Here is a 19,952-nt window from a genome sequence, read left to right as displayed (position 1 = left end):
GAAAACTTTAGAAATATATCTGTTGATAAATATAAATTGGATCCGGCACATTACTTCACCGCACCAGGATTATCATGGGATGCCATGTTGAAATATACTAATATTGAATTAGAAATACTAACTGACATTGATATAGTTCACTTCTTTCAGAAAGGTATTCGCGGTGGAATCAGTCAATGTAGTGAAAGGAAACATAAAGCAAACAATACATTTTTACCGAATTATAATCCAAATGAACCATATGCAAATTCGAAAGTTCCCAAATTAATTCCAAATTTAAACGATAAAAGAAAATATATTGTTCACTATAGAAACTTACAGCAAGCTGTCAATCATGGCTTGTTAGTGATGAACACACATATAGTATTGAGGTTCAAGCATTCATGTTGGATGAAGCCCTATATAGATTTGAATACTGAAATGCGTAATCGGTCTAGGGTATTTGGGGTAGTTATTGGCCCTTTAAGGTCTGTCATTTTTGTAAATATGAACAGAAGTCATATTTGATCATAAAACGCAATTCACTATGTTTTGATTTATAGAGTAAACTTTGAACTTCTCCTTAAACACAATTGGATCATTCTGATAATAAACAACCAACATATTTTGAACGTCCCAAAATGAAAATATTCGAATCCACAGTAATTGGCCGCTATACTACAGAGTTTGGCCATGTGATATTGTAGTTATTGGCCCATAATTACCAATTTATTTTGGAACTCTAAAACATAAGTGAGTGAATATCAAAGTGCTAATAAATATATAGTTGAGTCATTAATTCTGGATTTCATTAGATTAGATAAGATTTATACAATTTGTTGTTTCTTCAAACACGTTTTGCAATGGAAAATTGCAGAATTTGATTGATGTAAGTTGTGTCTTTTCATACATTGAATATGGTGAGATCTGGCACATTCCTGGCACTTGATTCCAAAATAATTTGTGAAAGATTATTTGCGCAAATATAGCATAGTCCAACAGATATCTTGATATTAAGCTCCTCCGATATCCCAACTTCTTTTATCAGATTTTTCAAAGGGTATTCTTCATTGGGGTTGAAAATAACTTCGGAAATGATATTTATGGAATTAGAATTTTGGACTCGTTTTGAAACAAGTTTTTTGTAACACGCTGCATGCTTTGCGATACTTCTGCATTTTCCATTTTCGATACACATTCAACAATGTTCTTTTTGTTCGATTTTCTCATTTCCTTTCTTACAGGTTTCTTTTTTTATTCTCTATCGTCTTTTCTTTCTTCAATATCTTTTGTACCTGTCTTTTCCAATTCTCTTCCATTCAAAATATTCCCGGTCTAGATCTTCAAGATTAGGCTCTGTCGGTACCGATGGTTCACTCATATGTATATTATTTTGTCCTAACTCCAGTTGGTTTTCAATGGTAGTTAAATTAAATTCGTCTTGATATTCAGTTGGATCCAATTCGTTACTTTCTCCCCTACTTGTGTTTTTCTCTGGTTCTTTCCGCACAGTATGAAATTCTTTCCACAGTTTATGAAGCAGAATGAAATCTGTACAGTCATCATCAGTTTTTCCACAGAAGTTTTGAAACAGTTTAATTTTCTCTTCACCTAGGATATTTTGAAAGGTTTCGTAGCCCATTGGTTGTGGCTGTCTATTATACTTTTCATCCTCTTGTTTTTGATTTTGTCCCCCCAAACATTTTGAAAAATCTATCGAGTCTGGATTGAAAGGATATAATCCAGTGGCGCGAAACCCGTCAGTTATAGTCTTCTCCCTTGCATAATCTTTGACCACTTCCTCTAAAATGGGTGCGAATTTATCTTTTCCAAGAATACAATTCAAATTGTCTGTCCTCCATTTCAAAACTACTTTTTTCCAGCCACTTTTGATTGGCTTGAAAGCAGATACATCTGCTGGTTGAAGGATTCTAGTAGCGTTGGGATAAAGACAAATCAAAATAATTTTCAATTCTTTACAGATATCACTCAATTCGTATGTCAGGTGGGTGCTATGACCATCTACAAAAAGGATTATAGGAAACTTAATATTATTTTTCACCAAGGAGGGATGTAGGACATTGCAAATATAATCTTGGAAAACTTCTGCTTTCATCCATCCCGTATCGCTTATACCTATTCCCCATTCAGGTGGAACGGATGCAGCAATTTCAGCCTTCAATCTTTTTCCCGGATATATGATCATTGGTGGTGTTGTAAGACCTGTGGCAGAAAAGGTGAACATAACTGTAATATTCTGTTTAGAAGAGGCGTGTTCTACCTCGTAGATATTCTTAGAACCCCTTGGTGCCAACACTCTTGAATTCTTTGGACATAAATTGAAACAAGTTTCGTCACCATTAAAAATTCTTGAGGGATCAATCAATATCTCATCATATTCCTTAGATACCAAATAGATGTTAATGTCTCAAAACCATTTTCTAATGTCTTTCTCTGATACGTTGGAACTAGCGGAGGTAACAGCCTCAGGTGTTCGAATTGATAAAATGGTGTGGCGTCGAAGAAAGGCTTTATACCATCCCTCATGTGGATAATTATCCTTAAATTTTCGTGGTACTTTCTCTAAAACTGATTTGACGGCCGACTGGAGATCTTCCTTTCGTCTCGGAAACCCTTTTTGCGCATTTTCCACTACCCATTTGACCAGAAGCTCTTCTTCTGTACTGCTCAGTATGGGAGGTGGACCCGGACTTATTTTTGTGAACTTATCACTCCTCCTGAATTGTAGGGTTGCTCGAGGAATACTGAAATGTCTGGCGGCCTCTCTGAGTGGTACCCCATCATTAATTGTTTTCAAAGCACTTTGCAGCTGCTGCTCGCTATATTTTTTGGAATAGCGACCACCCTCTTCAACTTTAGGCATTTTGCACAGCTGAAAAAGCACAGAAATACAGTGATTGGCCCCAGTTGATTATAGTTATTGGCCTCCGGCCAACAACTGTGTACATATATTTTAACGCCTTCATTGCATAGTTTAATCATACCTATCCTTGTTTACTTGATCATTGTCATGTTCATAACAATCATATTCGAGCACAATAGATTTTATAGTCATTGGCCTAGGGGCCATTAACTGTTTATTGCTAATATTTCCAGGCAATCATTGGCCCCCATAATAAATTGAGATTTAGAGGTTGGAGCCATATAAATGGTCGAAAATCAATATATAATGCAATACAAACAATAAAAAACAACTATACCACATATTGCTTGTACAAAATTACGTGACTTGACTCACCTCAAATCACACTTTTCTTAGCAAAACACTGTTTTCACACACGAGTTATGCACCATGAAAGGAGATTACCGCCATTTTTGCGCAATTATGCCAACTGTGAAATTTGATATTATCTAGTGATAGAAAATAGTTTAGGTTTGTTTTAACGCCACCGGTGTATTCTGATAGTATGGATTACAGTTGTTATAAGCGTTTGAAAAATGCATGGCCAATGACTACGTGGGGGCCAACCACTGTATAGTTTACCCTACGGAAAAATTTATTTTATTACAGGAATATTATTGTTTTGGTTTTTATTGCCTTTCAGGAAAACCTTATACTTGAACAATTTTGGGCAATGGTGCTTTCTTTCTTGAATTTTTATGCAGAGTTGATTCTCATTACCTCTTGATTATACCAAATTTTCAAAAATGAGTCACATGTAGTTGAATCTTACGACATTGTACAAGATACTTCCGTATCTACTCTAATATTTTTCATGTAATCAGGATTAGATGTCAGTCAGTCACATATCAGAAATTATTTTTGATATTTCATGTTCACATTTTTATGAAGGTAATATAGCTGGAAAGTGTTTTGAATTACAGATCCAACATTGGAGGTAAATAATGTTTTGAGTTGTATTTGAGTATACAGTATTATTTTCTTTATTTTCACAGGAATATTGTTTAATCGTTACTGTTTTTTATTCTTTTTCAGGAAATTATTACACTTGAACAGTTTTGGTCAATGGTGCTTCCTTTCTTGATTATAGCAAATTTTCAAAAATGGGCATGGAGTTCTGGCCTTGACGATTGACTTTGTCATTGATACATAAGCTTTGAATGTACCTAAGGTAATTGTACCCTTCACCGACCACTTAAGATTTTATTCAGTAACAGATTCACGAATAAGAAAACTAGATATTATTTTTTCTTCGTATCAATTTCAATAATTACCTTCAATATATTTATTTTAATCAATCACAAAGAAATATTGTTATTGTTAAATATACATTCTGAATAAAAGATTTAATAAGTATGTGCAATATTCATCAAATCGCTCCCTTCACCGACCGGCTTGCAAATATTCACAAATTACCGACCGATTTTGTCCCTATTACCAACCAGGATCACCTTAGTACTGACCATTTAAGCTATATCACCGACCTTCTATGGTGAATATTCAAAAACAAACATATTTGCTTGATAGAAAAAAAACACATTTGAATATGCTTATGAATGTATAATAAACTGATCTCTGATTGAAACAAAAAAAATCTAATCAGGATAAAACTAGCAATAAAACAATGAAATTCAACTCGATTATTAAATAATGATAATATAAAAATTTCAGATACTTGAATGTTTTATTTCATTCATCTCTGGAATTGAAAAGATGCCCCGTTCATTAAAAGGTGTCGGAGGATAAATTTTACAAAAAATTTCATTTTCTGAATATGACAATATATTCTCTTTCTCTGGCCATTTCCAATGCGGACCACTTTTTGCCATAGTCTTGATTTTCAAACCCGTTTCATCTGGACCGAGGCTCACTCCTGAAAAATACTCTCCTTCATATATAATTACAGCATATTCTCCTTTCGGAACATCTAATTTATTTTTCCTTGTGATTTCACTGGTATCAAGTTTTTCCTTTTCCGCTGGATTTTCCGTTTTTTTTGCTCAGGCTCGATATTGAATCTTCTTTTTTTTCTTATTTGCTGACGATGTCGTTGGGATTTCAATAGAGTCGAAGTTTTCTTTTTTTCTCGTGTTTTTTGCTTTTGTTTTGCTTGGGTTCGATAACAAATCCAGCTTTTTTTCTGTTGTCAAGTGTTTTCTTTTCTTTTTTCTTTTTTTTGGCTTCGATTTTTTGTTGATATTCTAAAAACTCTTCCGATGTGGCTACTGTCGGTGTAATTTTTTTCATTACTTTTTCCCTACAGGGCACCCACCCGCACCAACCCAGTTAGTCAGATTTTCATAAAATTAGTGAACAGCACTGAAATCCATGCTGGTTGTCGATCATCAAATGATTTGGCTTCAAGTGAGAATTCAGCCTCTCTAAATAGAAATATTCAAATATTTTTAAAAATATGGAGGGAATAGTTATGGGATGATGATTACTAACCAGTTGTTGGTCGGCCTTTTTTTAAAATCGGAACGACCCTGCCAGTCTTTAGGTAATCTGGTGAACTACCATTTGAGAATGAGAGGTTCACAAGATAGGTCAAAGGAGATATCATATAAGAGAAAACCATTTTCAGTAAAAATACTGGCATGTCATTAAAGCTAACAGATCTCTTAATTTTTTTATTAGTCAGTGGGCTAGGCTTGAAGACCGGCAGTGAACAAATCTAAAAAAATGAACTTCAAACGTTCAAGCTAGTCTTGAATATACCTACACAATAGATTGAATTGACTGACGCCCAACAGAAAACAACTACTATTGTACGAACTTTCCCGTCACACCATTATAAGTGGTGACTTATATAAAAGAGTAGTCCTTGAAAATGGCACATGAAAGTCATTTCGCTGCTTCCAATTGATAGTGTGTATTTGCTTATTAGTTTTTGAAGATTTTAAATTACTAAATACAGAAACACACACTTCAAATATATACAAACACGGCAAGGTTAAGATTTGATAAGTTTCAGATAAATCTTCACAACTAGAGATGTAAGAGACACCAGTGATACAAGGTATCAATTTTTCTGTGATATAAACACATAATTAAAACAAGTGGATGACCCCCATCTCAGTCGAGATTTGACATGTATATGATATAACATTATCAGCTGTTTCTTCATCACAAGTAATCTCATATTTCTGAAAAAAAGTCTAAATTCATTCATTGGTCTTCAGGTCAAGTTATTGACAATAGACAAGCCATATAATTGAGTATACTTAGATGCTAAGGTTGGTTAGGTCCGAAGTGAGTGGGTCTAATCGACCCTCCACCACAACCCGCAAGGGTTTATTGTGGCCAAACTAACCCAGCTTCTTAACGAAGTCGATTAGCTTATATGGTGAGTGATCTTTCAGTTCAGATGGTAAGGTTATGGCTCTGCCGAACTCTAAAGACCTGATTCGGTCCCCAGCGGGGCAAGCACAAAGTATATGCTTTGTTAGTAAGGTAGTCGGATAGCCAAGTTGCAAGATTTCCACCGTGATACCCACGACAATCTTTCCATTCTGATTCTGCGTACGCCACAGCTCTCGCTCCCGAATTAAATTTACAGAGTGTTCAATTAGAGTTGTAAACTCGACATCAATCTCCTCTGTAGACTCGCCCCTGAACTAAATTTACAGGGAGGCCCGTTGGAGTCGTAAACTCGACATCCATCTCCTCTGTAGACTAGCTCTTGAACTATATTTACAGGGAGGCCCGTTGTATGGACTCCGTCCATAAAGGTCCTACGAGTAGCTAGGGAAAGAAGGTCCATCATGACAGAGCCCCGCATTACCATGACAAGTTGATGCTACGACGAGAGGGCGCTCGGTATCCAGATGCTGGGTTAAGTCGAATGATAAACCAGTTGTTGGTCGGCCCTTTCTTTAAAATCGTAACGACCTTGCCAGTCTTTAGGTAATCTGGTGAATTACAATTTGAAAATGAGAGGTTCACAGGATAGATCAAAGGAGATATCATATAAGAGAGAACCATTTTCAGTAAAAATACTGGCATGTCATCAAAGCCAACATATCTCTTATTTTTTGAGTAGTCACTGGGCTAGGCTTGAAGACTGGCAGCAAACAATCTAAAGAAATGAACTTCAAAAGATCAAGCTAGTCTCGAATATACCTAGGTTGAATGGACTGACGCCTATCAGAAAACAACCACTCCTCTGGCTAATACCACGAAGGACGTTGGATTATATCCGACAGGCTTCAGTGTAGGATTCTTCACAGAAAATTTCCTGCATATACAATTGGCAATACAACTGAAAGAGGCGACCTTCAATTTTACCAAGTGTGCCCGTTCCAAAATTGATGGTCACTCTTTCAGTTGTATCGCAGGAAATTTTCTGTGAAGATACTGATACCGAAAGTTTCGTTAAAATGATGAATTGATGGAGAGGTAGAAATTTTTGATCAAAGTTGTATTGTACATTATATTACAGAGCTACATTTCTTACATATCACATATAATTTAAAGCGATCAATGTGACAACTGGTGCTGCCTCATGTGATCCTTCCTAGTAAATCCTTTTCCACATTTGTCACAAAGGTGGGGTTTGACGTCCGTATGGTGGAACATATGCCGCTTCAGATCGGTTTTATAATTGTATTGTTTAGGACAAACCTCACATTTGTATGGTTTGTCTGAATTATGTCGTCCGGAATGCTGTTGTAGTAATTCGTAAGTAACAAACTTCTTGCCACATATCCTACATTTGAACGGTCTGTACTCACCATGAATTATATTCATATGTTGTCGTAGATAACTCGCTTTCGTGAAACATTTACCGCACGGTTCGCATTTATAATCACAAGTGTCAACTTCGCAGGAAGGAATATCGCCTTTATCACCCATCTTTTGTACAGGGTTCCATACGACACGGAAAGCTGTCTCACCATCTCGAACAAGCGAAAACTGATACGCATCAATATTTTTCCCTACATTAGCATTGTGTCGAGCTTCTTCTCGAACAAGCGAAAGATGATTTGCATCAATATTTTCCCCGTTAATAATATTGTTTTGCCTGGCCTCCATTTGTGTCCAAAAGTTTAGTTGAAATGATAAATTCTTAACTTCTAAGAATAAATTCTTTTAAATTCACAATTATTCGATAAACCAATCAGCACTAGTTCAAAACGTACACTGATTCATTTCATGATATCCGGTAATTTTATAGTACCTTCAGGTAATCGGCCGTCCGGCATTTAGCCTTCCGTTAGGTACTAGGATGTTGATGGGGACGAATACGAGTCCCGCTCGAACAATGAACATTTATTCGTACGAAACCGATTCTGAGCAATCTTTATTATGCAATAAACAGTTTAAGTAACTTTAAAATATTAATTGATGCCTGAGCAGAAATATCAATTTTCAAAAAAAAAACTGTAGAGAATTATTCAAAACGATTAAAAAAAATATTGAAATAACTGGAGTAACAAAAGGAGAGGTAGCAATTACTGAATCCATATTATTATCTATTGGAAAAAACAAAGTTGAACATAAAGTTTATATACACGATTTCGATATCGATTTTGACGGAATTTTAGTAGTAGTAGATATAAAAGATCAACAATTAAATTATGGTACAATTCCGTTGTGAAAAGCAACAAAAAAGATTGAAGATCAAAAACCAGAAGTGAAACAAAGTTAGAATGAAGTCACTCTTAACCCTGAAACATCATATACTGAAATAAATGATATTTTTGGTAAGTGCTTCTTTGAAAGTAAATACGACTATTATGAATATTCAGAAGACAGACGAAATTCCCATTTACAACATGAAAATCGAACGGAGAGTAGAAAAATATTCAAATTAAATTCAAAACTACGAAACACAGAAGCTATTTTGTTAGCTATTGAAAAAGACAAAGTTAGACTTCCAAATGCTCTTGTAAGAATAAATGAAAAAGGAAAATGTTCACCATGAACCGTGAATGGAAACGCAATTGAAAAATCTATTGACTTCCCAGACTTAAAATTTGAAAAATTTAATGAAATACAAAATGATTTTCCTGATTTTCCATATTGCTGAGATTTTGTATGAATCAAAATGGCGGGAAAACAATGAGGCGTTCATATCCAGGAATTTGATTCTATGTGTTCGGACTGGTCAGAAAAATTTCTCAATCATGAATAATGGCGAATGAAAGTCTGAAAGACTGGGCAGCACGGTTACGCAGTTTAGTGGCTGCGACAGTATTCTGCGACTTTTCTAAAGCCTTTAATTGCGTTGATCACAGAGTGCTGTTGAAAAAATTATTCCTTTATAGAATCAAAAGAACAATCATTAATTGGTTCCGATAATATCTTTCAGATAGAATTCAAATGGTGAAGTTGCAGAACATAAATTATAGTCTTTCGAAAATCACCTGTGGAGTCCTCCGAAGATCAGTGCTCGGTCCCATTTTGTTCATTATCTATGTGAATGACATCTAATATCGACATACAAGAAAAGTTTACAATGTTTGCAGACGATACAACTTTACTTTGGCATGGAAATAATACAGACTCTCTGAGAAATATAATTGAAACTGATTTAGAGAAAGTTAAATCTTGGTGTGCTTCAAATTCTTTATATTTCAATGTGAATAATACTAACATAATTTCGATTTAATTTGTTTCAGGAAAGCTAAGTCTCCAGAAGCATGTCATCGAAAATAACACGTGCACCAAATACTTGGCATTGTGGATTGATAATACTCTGAAATATCCCAACAAAAAACTTGCTTCTGGCTGCTACGCTATCAAGGTCATCACCAAGGAGTTGGGAATAGTAGCAGGAACAACATCTTACTTTTCATGAATCGAGTTTCATCTGATGTATGGTATCGCTTTCTGAGGTTTATATAGCAAGCAGTTGATGCAATCAGTGTCTGTTCTACATAAAAGGGCGATAAGATATATATGTAGAGCCAAGCGTTTGGACCACTGTAGACTACTCTTCATGAAGAGTAGAATACTAACAATCTACTGCATCTTCATTCTAGAAACAGTATGTCTAATTCAAATGAGAAAAAATACTTTTCCTTCCGAAAGAATATATAAACCCGACAAAATGCCAATATATCTCTGCCAAAGCCAACTTCAACAAAAATTCCATAATATTTGAAATTCGGAAGATATTCAATCATTTACCATTTGAAATGAAAAGTATGATAGAGTCAAATACATTTCGAAAACGTGTGAAGGAACTTGGAAGAATATCTCGAAGACAGATTTTGAGTACCTGAATCCTTGAAGACGAACCGAGTGATTTATTTATTGCATCTACATATGTATCGGTTATGACGAAGGCGCAGTAAAAGACCGACTTTAGGGAGAGAATGCAGGAGTCAAGTTATCGAAAGTGATTCAGATTGCATCCTCCAAATCAGCCAAGCCACCTTTCTTTCAGCTGAAGTTAAGCAAGAACCGGGGATCCATTTCGCCGACGCAAATTCACCTGCCACAACCGTCAACTATAGACGTCACGAAGCAGCTGTTCCAGAAGAAACAACGGTAGAGTAAAAACCAAACCCAATGTTCAGGTAAATTTAACAAAGGGACAATATCAATTAGACTGAAATCAGGTATGGAGGTGAGTTCGAATTTTTTTAAAGCACAACCTTTACCATTTTCGATGAAAGAGAAGGTGTTTTTTTTGGATTACATCCTTATGACGGGAAAAACCAAAAGCGAACAACGTTTTCGTTTAGAAACAATGCTTTGACGTTAACAAAAGGCAGGAATTAAATTTCTTGAAATAAATGTAATTTTTTTCAATCCTAAATATCTTATCTTGGAAGTTACATCGGTAAAGAAGGTTTGCATGCTTCTGATTCTGAAACTTTCGCTATTATTAATGCACCAATTCTCGATGTAACTTCATTTCAATCTTTTTTAGGTTTAGTGAACTACTATGGCAAAATTATAAAACATCTTTCCATTTTGTTACAACCTCTTTACAATTTACTGAGATATTTTGGGATCATGTTTTGCACGATTTGGTTTACCTCTGCAAATTGTTACAGACAATGGTACTTCTTTCTGTTCTAACGAATTCGGAACATTTTTGAAAAATAATAATATCTTGCATATCACTTCTACACCTTTTCACCCATTATCTAATAAAGCGACGAAAACGCGGTACAAACCGCCAAGAATGCGTTGAAAAATGCATTGGGAAAAAATTAAAATAGTAATTTCAATTTGAGTTTGAATAATATTTCATTTGATTATCGTTCCACACTGCACTCAACCACCAAGATAAATCCAGCAAAATTAATGTTCAATAGAAATTTGCGTACACGTTTCGATAATCTTATAGAAGCTAAAAAAACGAATTTGAAAAATCACGTTACAGTAGTTCAAGAGAAACAAAAAATGTATTCCAGAGATAAGAGATGTTCAGTTTTTGAACCAGGTGAACATGTGACCGTTCGTGATTACAGGAAGAAAGGTGTCGTTGAATGGATCAGAGTAATCATAGTAAAAAATAGCAAATGTTATTTACGTAGTAAAAATTCCAGAATTGGGTAACATTGAGTGGAAAAGACAATTGAACCAGATTAAAAAGTTTCATGTTTTATTCATATCATATCAAAATATCTAGACAAAATTGAATTACAAGCTTTTCAAGCAGATTCAAGAGTAGTCTTCACTTTGAAAATGCCATTAGTATTACCCGAATTACATACTGTTTATAGATTGTACCCTATTCTAATTTTGGACAATCGAACAGGGATATATCATATTTTATCTACAAATAAGAAATTCATAGCAAAATATGATGATACAATGCTGTATTTGAAAATCTAGGTTTATGTAAAAACTTGAATTATAAACTTGATATATGCGAAAATATAATTTCGTATCGAATTGAAGTAACGCAATGCGTGGAGCTCAAATTTCAAGACCACTTTCAGAACTTCCTAGAATGTGTTCAATTTCACTTTTATTTGCAGAAGATTATAAAGTCTATAAAATTTATAGTAATACTTGCCTACTTGCATTATCAGGCCTCTCAGCTGTAACGATAAATTGTTTGAAACTTTAGGTTGCAAAACGAGTTATGAAAACCAATTCACTCTTGAAACTCCAAGCTAACTGTAATGCTTTTATTGGAAACACAAAAGTTTTCTGAAAAATGCTTGTGAAAGAACAAAATGTAACTTATGAAAGTCATCCAATTTTATTATCATATCAATGTTGGAAAAATATACTACCAGAAAAAGAAAGCTTACCACATTTGAAACCTTTAAAATTGAGCAAATTGAATGTAGACAATCTGAATATGGTTCAACGCAAATTAGATCAATACTCAGATCACTTAGATGATATTATAAATGAACCATTCGTAAACCGACATGTTTATAAATGAAGAAGAAGGCATTCTATGTAATTTGGTATAATGACATCAAGGAATGATGACCAACCTCCGCTACCTAAAAGAACATTTGCATTTTTTCCAAAATTACTCTCAGCTCCAGGAAGAAGACCTAGTATCCTCCTAGAGGAACCCACTGAGGAATAAATGGAACTAAACTCCAATAAAACATCTGCTTGATTGAAAGTTGCAGCACCGCATCAACTTTCTTTTCAAAGGGGAATTTGTTACATAAGAAAAATCAATGCCCCCTTTTTCTATGGATTGCACTATAATAACAAAGTATTGCATCAGCCATTGCGCAGTTTCCCAGGAAATGTATCAGCATATTCAGCACAATTTCGAAGTTTTTCTAGAGAAATACAAGAAACGCACATCTACATCAGCAGTTCCTGATCTTATAAATATGGGAGAACATTCTTGACTAATTTCGCGACTATTTATCTTCGTCGAATCTTGAATCACATTTGTAAATCTCTTTATTGTATTCAAATTTTTGTTTGATGAAGTAATTTAAAAAAATATAAATTCAGTGAAAACCACATAACATACATATTTTCGATTTCTAAGATCACGAAAGAAGCTAAAAAACCTGCTTACAAGTATTGTATAGTACAGAAGCGATAGTGTAAGATAAGAAGGGATAATGTATCTCCAAATCGTGTTTATGTTGTGAAAATCATTTTCTCCAGTTACTAAGCAATCTAACCTAACCTACTTTATAAAAGTTTATTGATGATTTATGTCAGAATGAGAAAGGTAAAACAAATTATAATGAATATAACATAAAAAACTGCGAAGAGAAAAATGAAATCTATGGTTGAACAATAGAGTTGCGCCTCATATATTTTTGTGTTGAAAACGTAATATGTCACTACCAGTTGAAAGAATGAAGCCCTTTCAGAGTTTGTTATCAAAAGTAGTAATGTTTTAGCACTAATGACGGAGTAAAACTATTTAAGTAGATAGCAGCATTAAAAATACATGTTAAACAGGTAATGAATAGGTTGAGAGAGTTTCATATGATACTTTCTAATGTATGTGTTAATAAATAAATAATATATATTTTCATTTGTTTTATTGAAGCTCATACGTGATTTTCATAGCTGAAGTCAGCAAAAATTAGAAATAAAAATCAAATCAAAATCACTGAATTACTCATCAATTTATATATAATTCACGAAATATGGCTTTATTCCAGAAAGTGTTGCATTATTATTGCAACAAATTTTCACATAGTAGCCTATCATAGTTCATTTCTAATATGGTTAATTATTTTCATGTTTCGAAATCAGACCAGCAACACACATAACAGAGCTGTTCAGGTGTTCTAGAAATGTTCTAAACTTTTATAAACTTTAGGCAAGTACTAGTTCATGATTTTGATTTCTTCTAATAATACTCGAAGCTAGTTATTGATGGATATTCACTACACTGGTGTAGCCAAGCTAAAAAGCTATAGCTTTCTGTTGGTAACAATGAAGCAATTTGATGTTGGTAGTGGGTGACTTTCCTATTCTGCCGAATGTCATTCTATGAAACATAAGATTAATGAAGTTGTAATGAATTTGAGTAGAATGTTGTGCGAAAGATTACGATACATAATTATGATTTTGAAAAAACCGATCCAAGTTTTATTCGAGCCATCATCCGTTTAAGTCTAAAATCCTTAACAGATCATTGGTCCAGGATCTTTCTAGAAGTGATAGGTTGGAATATTTTATAAAACTGGTAGAAGAAATTGTTGAAAACAGTCATGGATCAGGAAGCAGGATCTACGATCAAATTTTCAAACCCAGATCATTCTGAAATTTAAAGGACTTCATGAAATAGCCGCAGCCTAACTCCAAAACCCCAGAATGATTATGCTGAGTGGGAAAGGAAAGATGCTAAAGCTCAAGAAATCTTTTTACCACTTTTTTTGTGAAGTGGTAAAAAACATAGAAAATTTCATTTCTCTGTTCATAAAAAGTAAAAGATTCCAAGTCAAGTTTCGATTGTTAGTATCCACAATCGTCTTCGGGTAATTACTGACTGAGATCTGATTATTTAGAGATCATTATAGTGCTTTCACGTATCCCCTCTATACACTTCATCGGTTTTAGCGGGAGTTGGTCGTGTTCCGCTTAATTATAGGATATATATATATATATATATATATATATATATATATATATATATATATATATATATATATATATATATATATTATATATATATATATATATATATATATATAATATATATATATATATATATATATATATATATATATATATATATATATATATATATATTATATATATATATATATATATATATATATATAATATATATATATATATATATATATGAAAGAAGGGATATTGAGTGGATATGGTATTATCAATGAAAAGGAATTTTTTGGACAAGCACTCATATCTAAGTGGGCAAACCGTAGACACGTGTTTCTGGCTATTTAGCCTTCGTCAGTACGGTACAGACAAGTGTAAAGGATGGGCAAACTTCGTTTCGAAAAAAAGGTCGAAAACAAAACAAGCGGATTCACCATCAGGGGGCCAACTGCGGTTTCGTGTCATCGTTGGAAGACCTCGTGATTACAAAGACTAACTCCCAACTTCTTGGGTGTTCTTCTTTCATGTTTGATTTATCTTGGACCCGGATGTCACGCAGGTTGCTATAGCTGCACCCGTGACGAAGTTGGGAGTTAGTCCTTGTAATCACGTTAGTTAGTCTTCAACGATGACACGAAACCACAGTTGGCCTCCTGATGGTGAATCCGCTTGTTTTGTTCTCGACCTTTTTTTCGCAACCAAGTGTTGCCCATCCTTTACACTTGGCTGTACCGTACTGACGAAGGCTAAATAGCTAGAAACACGTGTCTATGGTTTGCCAACTTTCATATGAGTGCTTGTCCAAAAAATTCCTTTATATATATATATATATATATATATATATATATATATATATATATATATATATATATATATATATATATATATATATATATATATATATTAAATTTTCACTCAAAAGGAAAGTCCTTAATGCCGCTATGCGGTACTTAGCCTCGATTCCAAAGGGCCAGCTGTAATACGGCACTATTACGCTGCTCCATCAAGGAAGAGGATGAAATCTCATGTGTCATTTCCTCATTTCCTTGTCCTCAAATGAGTGTTCGTATAATAATATTGGGTTTTTCTGGGTGGTACAAAAAGTTATTGGAAAAAAACTGATATAAATATCCTCCGAAGAGATAAGAAAACGGAATTCTCAACCTTCCAAATCAGCACTATTACGAATCCGTTTCTGTGAACATGTGATTTACAACCGCTTCCAGCGTTTACGGAAATCCCTAAGTTAAATTCACAGTTCGAGCATCATTGTCGATTTCCAACTGAAAATGATTAAAATACCTTGGTCAAGGACCAACAAAGTTTCTAATTTTTCCGTTAGTGGCAGCAGCTATCGGGTGGTTGTTTATGATCTTGATATGAGCTATTAGTACGTGGGCAAGCGACAATAAATAGGTACCTTTTACGGATAACTAACAAAATTAATAACCTCTTTTCACGTGCAGTGTAATTCTCACAAAGAAAATAATTGAATGGATTTCTATTTCTGATTACCAAAATTCAAGAAGTAGTGAAACACGTGCAAATTCAGAACAGGTCCATTCTGGCGTTTTTTGGAGCTAAGGCCCAGTTCACACGAAATGGACAGAGGTCAACGCCTCGTCTTTGCCAGACGTCCATCATGTATGGACAGAGCCTTCAGACCACCTCCACCTTTTCATCAATACCCAGTCGACCAATCAGAAGCTACCGCTCGTACATGAATTTTCCTTTGCTCACCTTGTCCTGGCCGACAGCCTTACAATTGAGCATCTTCCCTCTATCTACCGCTACTACTACCAAGGGAACCCCTACTTCACCTGACTCACCCCCCTCTCGCATACCCGTCACAGAGCGACAACAATGCGGGAGGACGAACCAGCTGGGTAGAAGACCCTTTTTTCTTTATTTATTAATTCAATAATCCCTTCCACAGCCACTGCGGAGTCACTAACTATCAAGACGTTCTCTTCCATACTCCACATCTCCATCACCTTCTCCATCGCAATCATCTCCGCCTCATTCGCACTGCTCTGTTCGTTGACTATTTCATTCCCTGTGACCCATTCACCCTCCTCTCTCTCTCCCATTCCCATCCTATTCCTACTTTCCCTTCTTCTAACCTTATCGCGGAATCCACATGCACCTCAGTCATTCTTCTTTCCCCCGCTTCCCCCAGCAATGTCCCTTGCATTCATGGGGATACCCTATCACCTCCTTTCACTCTGTTTTCAATCTTTTTTATCCCATTCAAGCTCCATTCCGTGTATCTTGCCTTTGTTTCAACATGTAGTGGTACAATCCCTGTCATCACGCAGAGCGCCGCCGTTGGCGTTGCCCTGTATGCACCGCTTGATGCTAACAGGAAGGGCCTCTGCGCTGCGTTCAACTGCCTTTTTATTCTGCTGTCATGCACTCTGTATCCCCATACTTGCACACCATATAGCATCGCCGACATTCTTTTCGGTCCACCTCCTTAACTTGCCTGCCAATTCACTCATCTTCATTCTCACCTCCTTGTGGTGGTCGATGAATAACAATCCAGTGTCCATCACAACTCCGAGGTATCTCACATTCATTCTTATCTCTAGCTCTCTCTCATTTGTCTTGATGACCGGTAGTCTTTCATCCCTTCTCGCTGGTATGTACATGCATTCTGCCTTTCTTTCATTGTACCCCAGCCACATCTCTGTCTCCCATGCTTTGCATTCATTCCATACCAGCTTCCACCTTTCCTCTATATTTCTGACGGAGTTGCCTTCGACGATGACCAGCTGATCGTCCGCGTAGGCTTGCACATACACTTCATACGCTCCAATGCCTTCTCTATCTTTCATATTCTTCATTCTTTCGAACCATGCCTCCATCAGAATCAGCCATAGGGTCGGTCCCAGACTGGAACCCTGTGGGCAGCCTCTGTTCACCGTTTCAGTGACTCTTCCATAGGAGACTGTTCTCTCCCCTATGAAATGCATGTCTTCCCCACGTTCTCTGGCATTCTCATCTTTCTCATTCCCTCTTCAATTGCTGTCGCCCATGCGGTGTTAAAGGCGTTGGACAGGTCTAACGCCACGACCAGACTGTGTCTCCTTGCTCTCATATTCTCTTTTATCCTTTCTACCATTTTCTCTACTGCCATGACTGTACCAATTCCCTCTCTGAAGCCATATTGCTCAGAAGAGAACTTCAACCCTCTCTCGCACCAGATTTGTATCCTACCGCTAAGAAGCCTGTCCTACCCATGCCTGTCAGTAAGCTAATAGGCCTAGGCTTTCCGTCCTTCTTGGGTATCCACACAACCTTCGTTTGCTTCCACACTCCAGGGAAATGCCCTCTCTCCATACAGGCGTTGAATAATTGGGTCATATGTTCTTCCTTCCATTCTGTAACCTTTCTTAGTACCTTATTAGGTACCCCATCCACTCCAGTGGCCTCACCGTCTTGCTATCGCATGCAGCTCCCCGATTGTGAAGGCTGACTGTTCTTCTCCCCATTCATCCTACTCTCTCTCTCTCTTATTCGCCGCCTGTCCGGGTTATCGCTTCCTGGATCGTCCTTTGGGAAGTACTTCTCTATCAGTATCCTGCTGGTTCTTTCCTTTCCTTCGGTGAAGGTTCCGTCCTCTTTTTCGACATTCGATGGCATCTCCCTGGCCCTATCATCATTGAGAAATCGATAGGCTCGGTCCAGGGATTTTCGTCCCGGATCTCCTCCACTCTCTCTCTCTCAACCATGTGATTCTTTCGTTCTCTATCATTCTTTTATACCTATTCCTCTCTCTACTGAACTCGTCCATTCGTCTCATCCTTTCTCCTTCCTCCCTCGTACTCTGTGCTTCTCTCCTTCTTCTCCTTACATTTCTTCGTGTGCTTTCTAGCTCCACTTTCTACAATTCTTTCTCTGTGTCCACCACCCTTTCATTCCTAGGTATATGTCTTATACATGCCTCTTTCAGTATCCCTTGAAGCCTTTCCGCTTTCCTATCAATCTTTTCTTTTGTATGTAACCTTCCTGGGCAGTAATCGGCGAGCATTTGCTCTAGCACTTCCCAGTTGGTCCTTCTTACGTTCGTTACAGTCACTCTTTTCATCTTCGGCAACCCCATCACGGTGAACTCTTATCATTCTGTGATCACTCAGTGTCTCATTCATACTGACCTTCCAATCGTTGACCTGCGCGTTTCCACTGACGGTCAGGTCAACCCAACTCTCGCCTCTATTGCTGTGGGAAGTGGCGGGACTACCACATATATTCTCGATTGTGTAACCCCTTCCGGTTACCCAATCTAACAGATCCTCTCCTCTCTCGTCCGTTATGTTTCCACCCCATGCAGTATTCTTTGCATTCACGTCCCCAACCAGTATCTTTCGTCCTTCCCATTCATCAAAGATCATCCGAATTCCCTCCATTCTGATATTTCTTTTTCCGCCTGGCTCATCATACACGTTCATGATTCTCATACTTTTTCTCTCATTCCCTACAATTATTCCTATCCCGTTCATGCTTCTTGCATTCATGAGGGCCAAGCTTTCAACCGTATTACGAACCCATGTCCTCACCTTTGTCCCATCTCCCCCATCGTGTCTGACCCATCCCTCCCACTTTGGTTTTCTTATCCATGTCTCCTGCACACATACCACTGCGGCGCCCCGCTCCTCCGCGGTCTTCCGCAATAATGCTGTTGCTTCACGCCCTTTACCAACGTTAATTTGTATTACTAAGAACATAGTTCGTCTTCCTTTTTTGCAGCTCCACCTTCCTCATATACACCGGGCACTTCGGGTCTATTGCCAAGTGCCTCCTCTCACTCGCATTCACTCCGGCTTTTTTGCAGTTGATGCATCCGAGCCCCCGATCACCCCTACATTCTCGCCCCTCATGCTGCCCTCCGCATTTGTGGCACGCCGGTTCCTGCCTACACGCCTTCGCAGTGTGTCCAAATCGACAACATTGGTAGCACACTGCGACGCTGTTATGTTCTTCAATATAAATATTCATGAGATCAATACTAACTACCTCCATACTCATCAGTCTTCGAAAGAGTCTCGGATTCACCTCTACAATCACGTTCTCTTTCCATTTATTCGTTTTACATTCTCTCCTCTTTTTTATCTTTACCTCTTCCACATCTTCCTGTGTGAGCCCTTCACCCAGTTCGGGGTTCTGTGCCAACAGGAGATGGATCAGTTCCACATCCCCATATCCTTTCTCTACACCTGTGAGCATGACATGTAGATTTGGCTTTTGGTCCTCCTTTACACTCACCCTGTTATCTTCCTGGAGCACGGACCTAATCATTTTACTCTCCTCTTCTGTCCTGCCTTTAACCACCACTGCCCCACTCCGGTTTCTGATCACGGCCTCAACGAAGTTCATACAACCCCTTTTATCAACTGCTCCCTAACTATCCTCGCCGCTGGTGTTGCATCCTCATGATCTTTCTTAACGATGACTACTTCCTCCCTTGCTGGAGGTGGTGTTTTCCAGCCATCCTTTGTTTGCGGCTGCCTACATTTTTCTAACTCTATAGAATAAGTCCTTCTACCCCTGTTGCCCCTACGTCTAATCTTAC

At 36.9% G+C, this 19,952-nt stretch overlaps 1 protein-coding gene and 1 long non-coding RNA gene across 2 annotated transcripts in view; both read right to left on the bottom strand.

The window, feature by feature from the left end:
* LOC141486146 (uncharacterized) overlaps positions 1-19,952 on the bottom strand; it is a 216,556-nt gene that overhangs the window by 157,038 nt on the left and 39,566 nt on the right. The gene's annotated exons all lie outside the window — the stretch shown is intronic.
* Positions 1,104-6,742, bottom strand: LOC141486143 (uncharacterized). The gene has a single exon (XM_074183865.1). It carries the CDS (start codon positions 2,222-2,224, stop codon positions 1,259-1,261), a length of 966 nt encoding a protein of 321 aa, XP_074039966.1. The 5' UTR covers positions 2,225-6,742; the 3' UTR covers positions 1,104-1,258.

Source organism: Leptinotarsa decemlineata, unplaced genomic scaffold (genome assembly GCF_025532065.1).
Source record: "Leptinotarsa decemlineata unplaced genomic scaffold, Ldec_3_MD MMD2_tig00026347_RagTag_RagTag, whole genome shotgun sequence".
Taxonomy (NCBI): domain Eukaryota; kingdom Metazoa; phylum Arthropoda; class Insecta; order Coleoptera; family Chrysomelidae; genus Leptinotarsa; species Leptinotarsa decemlineata.
This window is presented reverse-complemented; position numbering and strand designations above follow the sequence as displayed.